At 55.9% G+C, this 8,273-nt stretch overlaps 1 protein-coding gene across 1 annotated transcript in view; it reads right to left on the bottom strand.

The window, feature by feature from the left end:
• The window catches only part of IL17RA (interleukin 17 receptor A), a 31,515-nt gene extending 25,058 nt beyond the window's left edge, over positions 1-6,457 (bottom strand). The window contains exons 1-2 of the mRNA XM_007469521.1: positions 6,285-6,457; positions 5,997-6,121 (exon numbers count right to left, since the gene is read on the bottom strand). Of these exons, the coding sequence (XP_007469583.1) occupies positions 5,997-6,121; positions 6,285-6,457 (298 nt within the window). The remainder of the gene's footprint in view (positions 1-5,996; positions 6,122-6,284) is intronic.
• Positions 6,458-8,273: the final 1,816 nt, after the last annotated feature.

The raw sequence follows: 8,273 nt of genomic DNA, 5'->3' as shown, positions 1-8,273 counted from the left end.
CCCTATGGCCTCCTGGGCCCTTCTAGGACATCTGTCCTGTCTCCTGACAAACCCGACCTCAAGGCATCCAGCAAAGGAGAAATGCCACAGGGTCTAGCCCAGGGTCATAAAGCAGGGGGAAAAGTGTGGCCCTGGGGCTGACAGCTGGCTCGGTCCTCTCCGGGCCACTCAGCGTCTGTGTGAGCTCCTAGCCCATGGGACTTCCAAAGGACAGTGGGCACCTCTGCTCAGAGAAGGGGCCTGCACACCATCCCAGAAGTGGGGACCGTCCCAGCAGCACCCTGCCCGGCGCTGGCTGCATTCAGTGCTTCCAAATGGAGCCACGGCTCCAAGGGAATTTTTTCACCTGATGACTAGAAAGAAATTAGAAAGGAAATTATGTACAAGGAGCTGCAGCCCATGAAAAGCACAGGTGCCTTTTATTATTAGCTGGAAAGGTGTCTGATAATGTTCACGGTGGGGCTCTGCCAAGGCTGGGCTGAGCCCCTCACCCGGCTCATGGGCAGCCGAGGGTCTTCCAGCCCCATTTCCTGCAGCCTGACCTTTGGGCTGATGGGTCCAGATAGGTCTCTGAGAGCAGGGGCTTGAGAGCCTGCAGAGCCCATCTACCTGGCAAACCGCGTGCAAACAGGGAGCAAGACAGAGATACACAGAAAGAAGGCGGGAAAAAGCAAGCGCAGGAGAGTGTGTCAGGTGTGTCCACTGACTTTCCACCACACAGCCATCCTGCCCCCTTGTAATGGGCCCAATGCATATCGACTTCTCTGGGCAGTCAGACCAACAATCACATCCCCTTGGGGGGAGAAAGGAGGAAGCGGGCAGAGCAGACCTGAGGAGGGGGAGGGGTTGGCCAGGCCTACACGCTGACCCACAGAGCAGAGTAGCAGGGAGGCTGTCCGTGCGTGAGGGCTGCTCGTGTGGTGACCACACCCAGGGCGAAGCCTGGCTCCTCCCGTCCCACTTGAGGAAGCATTCAAAATGCAAGCAGAGCAGATTCATCACAGCGCAAGTCTCCGGTCTGTTCCGGACGATCGAAAGCATCATTCTCACACTTTGGCACTTCAGTCATTGCTGCTACCTAGTGACGCCTCACCGCTGACCGCGACCCGAGGTCCCAGCTCCTGCTCTGGAAGCTGGACAAGTAGCCTCCACGCGTGTTCCTCTCCTTCGAGTCTGGACTCCAGAGCCCAGGGTCCAGGTTGGGGGGCAGGGCTGGGGCCGAGGGGGCTCCAGCAGAGGAGGAGGGAGGGCGGCGATGACTCGTAATTGCCGGAATGGACTCAATCGTCCATGGGGACAATCTCGTAACTGTATCCAACTAAGACGTTATTTCTGGGACAAGTTATTTTTACACAGGGAATTATTCTGAAAGGTTTGTCTGAGTCTGTTTAATAATCAAAAAAAAAAAAAAAAAGAAAACAACTTGCCTATTTATAGCCTTCAAAGTATTATTATTTTTTTAATATTTTGGCCGTGCCATGAGGCTTGCGGGATCTTAGTTCCCCGACCTTGGACTGACCCTGTGCCCTCGGCAGTGAAAGCGTGGAGTCCTAACCACTGGACCGCCAGGAAAGTCCCCAAAGTACTTTCACATACATGCTCTCATCCCCCGACTTCTCTCCCCTTCCTTCCCTGCTCCCTCTCCTTCATTCAAAACCAATTTTGTGCCCTTCCCGATTTTGGGGTGGGGGCAGCTCTTGTCTTCTGCGGATCAATCATTTAATTTCTCCCATTGTCCCTTGTCAACCTTTGACCATTCTTCTGTTAACCTTTTCACTGGAAGTTCAACCTTTGACCATTTTTCTGTTAACCATTTCATCTCATCAGCTGGGTGATGAGATGAGTTGCTGAAATGAGGTCGGAGACCATCCCGGGGTCTGATTCCCCGCGTTCCCCTGGCCATCCGCCCCTTTGGAGGATGCGAGCGTCGTCTGAGAGTTAAGGGCGTTTCTGTGAGTCTAGGAAACGGGACGAGAAGGCGAGAGGGGTGACCCGACCGAACCAACGTAGACATTGTTAAGAAATTTATTTGCAATTCTTGTTTTTTGTTTTTTTTTTTTGGTTTGTTTTTTAAATAACATCATTCCTTAGATAAAAATGCAATCTTACAGGAATATACATAGCGTCTCACACAGAGATGGCCCTGAAGCTCTTCTCGATTCCCTGGTCTTTCTCGAGGTGAGAGGGGACCCAGGCGAGGCCGCTGACTTGGGGTGATTTGATGATTACAAACTGTACAACAGTATTTACAACATGAGGCTGTGAAGCCGCAGGGCCCGGAGGGAGGTGTACGGGACGCAGGGGGTGGGGAGGGGATGGGTGCAGGGGCGACGGCGGCGGGGGCCCCGACCTCTCAGAACGAGCATGATTCGGTGGGTCGGAGGATGAAGGGGGTCCGAGCCGGGACGAGAGGCGAGGGGGGTGGAGGGGCTGCGTCCGTACCTCCCGCACAGAGGCCCTTGTCTTGGTAGCTCAGGGGCGTCAAAATAAAACAGGGAAATTGTGACAGCAATAGACACTCTGGCGCTTCACCAACCAATGGGGGGCCCGTCACCCTGATTCTTAGTGGACGTGTGTTTTCCACGGTGGTTCTTGCTGCAACATCACAGAATAGTCCAGACCTGCTTGTGCCTTGGACATCCCAGCCTCCAGAGCCAGACCTTATTCCCTCGAGGCTCTGGGAGAACAGTGGAGGGGGAAGGGCAGGGTGATCAAGGCCAGACTCTGAGGGTGGGTGGGATGCCCTTGACGTGCCGGCAGTAAGGGGCCTCGGCATCTGGGTCTCCGGGGCCGCCTTCTGAAGGAGACCTTGGTGCTGGATTGTTTGTTTGCAAACCGTCTACCCTTGAGTCCCAAGTTCTGTTTTTCCCTTTCAAGCCTCAGCATGGTGTCTCCATGGTGGGACATCTTGGGGGAGGGGGGCTTGGAACCCAGTGACCCGTCTAGGGACAGGGCCTCCTCTGCCCCCTGCTCTGGGCTTTGGGGCCCCGCAGGACACGCCCTCAGGAGCCAGGGCAGTGGGTGGTGACCGAGGCCGGGCCCCCTTCTCCCTCATGCTGGCCCACAAACCCAGGGGCACCGAGGATGGCGGAACGGGAGCCTCCGGGCCGCACCGTGACTGGGAGGCACTGTGCCCACCTCCGTGTCTCCTACAGACACGGCCCTCCCCTGAAACAGGCAGCCTCTGACCCCAGAGCGGCTCAGATGTGAGCTCGGTGAAACATTTTCTCACTCACGAGTCCTCCCAGGTGGTGAATTGTCGTAAATGTCTGATTCACGTGGACCAAGTGTCACACTACCTTTCCAGGAGCCGCATCCAAGTCACACTACTTATTCTGAAACCTGGGTGCCTGGATGCCCCACAAAAGGGGAGGCGCCTGCAGCAAGGCAGCCCCAACCCACAGGAGGCTGTGGGCTCGGCTGATGTGACAATCCAAACCCTTGTTCCGCCCTCTAGTCCCCATCTGGGCGTCCCTGATTTAGGGGAGAAAGGGAATGCCCATGGATGGTAGCACCTCCGACTGCTCTCAGGGTTCAGTGATTTGCCCAACTCAGCCTAACGGTATATTCCATACATTCCGCTGCAGTGGGCAGTTCCCCTTCAGAGAGCCCACAAGGAGGCTGTTCTAAGACACCAGGGAGCCTCAGGGGCTTCGCCACCCACCTGCTGTGGACCAAACTTCCTAAAATCATGGCAAGAAAAAATCTTGACTTTAAGAGTGGTGGTATTTTCTCCATGAAGAGAAATGATATTTAGTTCATAGTAGAATTCAGTCCGGACGGCACATTTCCACCCGGGGGAGCACCTCTGCTTCTCTCTCCAGTCAGCACGCAGCCTTCTGAGAGGAGGACAAAGCCAGGCGTCTTGGTGCCAGCCCGAGGGCCAGCGCCTGCCCCGTCAGGGTGCGTGCGCGTGTACAAGACCATGTGTCGGTGTGCACGCGTATGGGGTGCAGGTCTCTCCCCAACGATGCGGAACCCTGGCAGAAACACATTTACCTGATGGTTTGCTGCCTGGCCTCACAAAGCGGGGTCTCGTTGGAAACAAAAATAAATAAATAAATAAAGTTAAAACCAGAAATGGCTTCACAAAGAAACTATGTTAGAATATGCTCATACGCCCCCTCTCACTGAACCAGGGGAAGAGGGAAAACGGGGGGCTGGGGAAAGGGAGGGAGGCCCACCCTGACGCGGGCGCAGCTGCCAGGAGAGCTGGGCACTGGCTTCCTGTGGTGACCTCGGGGTATCCCCCCAGCCCGCCTGTCGTCCCACTGGAGCCCGTGGCCCACACGCGGGAGGAGTGTCCGCAGAGAGGGGGACAGGGTGGCAGACACCCCTATCGGCCAGAGACAATGGTTTGGCTGGGAAAACAGCACCAGAGCACTTTTATTTTTCTCTTCTTCTATGGTCGATCTTGAGGCCTCTGCCTCTCAGCTGTCCCGGCCACGGCGGGCAGTCACACTGGACACTTCCTTCCACAAAACGGGAGCAGACACAGGGGGTCAAAACATGCCCCCTTTTGCCCCAGTTTCCCTTCGGTTCAGTGCTGGCACTTTCCGCAGACCAGAGGCCGGTCTTTAAAAAAACAGACCTGGCCTGGGCTCTGGTTCTACTGACCAGCGGCTTAGAGGGTCGACACCAGGTCGCCCGGCCCTTGGCCTCTTGGACAGTGACACGCCCGTCCTTCCAGGTCTCGCTGGGCGCGGAGCTGCCACCCCCATGCCTAGCAATGCCTGTGACGATGGTCTGACGAGGCTGTAGGCCTCAACCACGCGGCCTCCTCCCTGTGCTGGTCTAAGTTCCGCTCTGTTTCTTGGCCTATGGGGTGGGGGGGCACATACTCTCAACTGGCCCCTGGGAAGCAGCCCTCACCCCCTCGACGACCTCCAAGCTCCTCCCTTTCAGGGGCTCTTCGTCCTCAGAAAGACAGTACATTGGCCTTGGAGGGTGTGGTGCCCTCAGCTAACTGATGGGGAGACGGTGTGGCGGGAGGACGGCCGGCAGGAAGTGATGGGCAGCTCAGGACGAGGCCCCGCAGCTCGGAAGCTGCGGCGTGGAGGAGGATAAAGACGGGTAAGGCAGACCCTCGGGTCCCAGTCAGACTGAGAGGATGAGGGAAGAGACTGGACGAAGAGCTTCTGAAGCAAAGCAGAGAAAAATTCGCGGATCAAGCCAAAATCTGGGGGAAATGTCTGCATCTTAACCCAAGACCAAAAAGAACCTTCTAGGAGGCGGGTGGAAAGGAAACAGCTGGGAATCAAGCCAAGCACGTGAGTAACTGTAGGATTAAGATGGAAACAAGAGGCTGTGGCCCATCAGGGGACAGACACAGACCAGCTTCACCAAACCCTGAGCCTGAACTCCTCAAGTCCTTCAGGTCCTTGGCCATCATGGCTTTTCTCCTGCCGCTCAAGGGCTTCAGAAGACACAATGGTTCTGCTTTCCAAGGTCATGGGAAGATTCTGGTTTGGGTGCAGAGGTGGAGACCACGCCACGGATGAGGCTTGGGAGGATGGGTGCCGACCCCCCCCCCCCCCCCGATGGGTCTTCCCGACAGAGACAGAGCTGACGGCAAAGGAGAAGCATGCTTGCAGTGCGTGCAGTGATGGGGGGTGATGCGCTTGGCGGAGCCCTGGGAGTAGCTGGCATAAGCCCAGCACGAGCCGGTCGCTGAGATGTGGTGACACAGACGAAAAGCCCAGAAGGAAAACAGAAGACAGCACGAGAAGGCCGAGTGTGTGCCGGCGTGTGTGAGGTCAGCTAAGAGTCCACGGTTCTATCCAGGGGCCAAATGCACAGAAAGAGCTAGGTATCAACCCCAAAGGGCTCCGCTCTCCATCAGAACTAAAATCCTAGCAGCCGCGGCAGACATTTAGGGAAACGGGACAAAGGACCTGAATGTAACTCCTACAAGACCTCGATGGCACCAAGAAGGAGCCCAGAGACTGGAAGGGCTGGGCTTGGAGGAATAGGGAGCAGCCCTCGTATGTGTTTACCTGGGGGCGTGCGCATCTGTCCACCACAGAAAAACTCATCTTCACGGAGCCGCGGGCACTGCCCGGCTTTGACTTCTAAGTTGCTCACGTAAGTCAGCGCCAAGAAGGGCTGAGCGAGCCCGGGGCTGGAAGAGACTCAACGGGGAAGGTCTGGATGAACGGTTGGGTCCTGCTTCCCCCGAATCGGTCACTGTTGGAACCTGTTTGAAGGATGTAGCACCCAGGTGATGTCCAGGTGGGTGCAGGGGTGGAGAGACGCCCCCACAATGCCTCCGGCTCTGCCCTCACCACGAGTTCCCCACGCGCCACCCGCCTCCGGTCCTCGTCCCTCCGTGGCTGCCGTACCACGAGGGGTGGGCTGGAGGAGACCCTGTTCCAGAGTGAGTGAAAGATGGAGAAGCGAGCAGGATGGACTTGGCTTTGGACGGACAGGATGCACCTGCTGCCTGGCTCCGGCCCATGCTGTCGGCTGAGGACCCCCTCCCCTCCACCCTCCCGGTCAATGGGCACTTCCCTAAGGAACGTTTGTGCCGGGGGGGGGGGGGTTGGTGGTGAAGGGTAAGGTCAACCACCTTTCCCAGGGGGCACCCGGTGATAAAAGAGGCTGCTTAGGGCGCCTCATGGCCCATCACGGTGCAGGGCTCTCCCTGGAGAAATTCCAACTCTGAAAACCAGGGCAGAGCAGACAGAGTGACGCGGGAAAAAGACGGGTCCTGGTCTCTCAAAGCAAGACACAGATGCACCTATTACCCCGTCTGGGGAAAACTGAGGGAAATGGAAGAGAACACAAGATATGCAAAACAGTGATGCCCAAGCTTGCGTCGGGACCCACACGGGTAGTGCCGGCACTTGTCACACAAATGACAAGAAAAGCTGCCCCCTTTTTCCCCAGCCACACGCAGAAAAGCACTTAAGAGCTCAGAGGTGAAGCTTGTCACACTCCAAATACAAAATGATTTACTTACATGCAGCAAATATACAAGAAGTGAATCCAAAAACAAACTTAATTCATTATATTCGCCTGGCACAACTGCAATTCAGTTTTAAAAAAATATTTGTAAAATACTGAGACTGACCTGAATTCAAGTATAACGGTCTCTTCAGCAGAAACACCATCAATGCAGTAAAACATTACACGGAACAAATCTAAGCAAAATGCCTCTGAGTTTCTCCCTTAAATTTCTGTGTGGTTTTTTTTAACACGGTTTTAATGCCAACACAACTCACAACTGTGTTTTTAAAATGAGTATTATTGCATTGTTTTTGCATATCTTGTGGGACAGAAAATGCAGAGTTACTGATTCCCGTTTCAGAAGCAGAGACAGTGGTTTGCTTTTGCTTTCAAACGGCCCCAGATTTAGAGCTCCCCACCCGTAAGCCCCAAGGGGAACTGCGGGCGGACTGGCGGCCCGGGCGTGGCGTGGCTGCAGACTCAGCCCACGCCCGCACACACACAACCCACCGTACACACGGCACACACACTCGCAGAGACCCCGTGCGGCTTCCTCTCTCGGGCACGTGCTGCTACACACATTTGTGCAAGACCCTACCAAGTGCATTGCTGATCACCTTCAAATTATGAAACCAAACCGAAGAAATCTTGTCACTACCTAAGGAAATGATAAACTATTGGGCATACACCACGGCTGGTAAAACTCTCCCACGGCGGCTCTGTTGAATCCTCCGTAGAAAAGGAAACCAGGACCGTTAAATAATACAACAAAACTGAACCCGATTTACATTTGCAAAAGTGAGAACGGGAAGGTGCGTGTGGCTGCAAAACTTTGTAAACACTCTTCTCTCTCCCCTCCCCCTGGGAAAACAAAAGTATAAAAAAACAAAACCCCCCAAATGAAAACTGCAACATGCTGTGAAGAAAAATGTCAAATCCCCAAACAAAAGAGCGCTGGACAGACGCTCAGCACCACCGGTCTTGTCCCGGCGGGCGTGCCCGCTCCCCCCGCGCCGACGGTGCGGCGTGGCCGTGACCATGGCCGGGTGGGAAGGGGGTCCAGACACGGGTGGCGCAGGGGGCGGTGGCCAGCCTTGGCTTGGAGCTGCAGCGCCCTCCCCTCCCCAGGGCCTGGCCGCGGCCTCCTTCCTTCCGTGAAGGCACAGGGCCCTGGCTCTATGGGGACGGTGAGGCTCGTACAGAATATGTGCAAAACGAGTTCTTGACAAGCAGAGTTGAAAGACACCCGTTTGGCGTAGGGTCCTTTGGGTGAGGGCTGAGGGAGCCGAGGCGGCGGCGGCGGCGGCGGGGTGGGGGGGGACGGC

This window comes from Lipotes vexillifer, unplaced genomic scaffold (genome assembly GCF_000442215.2).
Source record: "Lipotes vexillifer unplaced genomic scaffold, Lipotes_vexillifer_v1.1 scaffold395, whole genome shotgun sequence".
NCBI classification, from domain to species: domain Eukaryota; kingdom Metazoa; phylum Chordata; class Mammalia; order Artiodactyla; family Lipotidae; genus Lipotes; species Lipotes vexillifer.
This window is presented reverse-complemented; position numbering and strand designations above follow the sequence as displayed.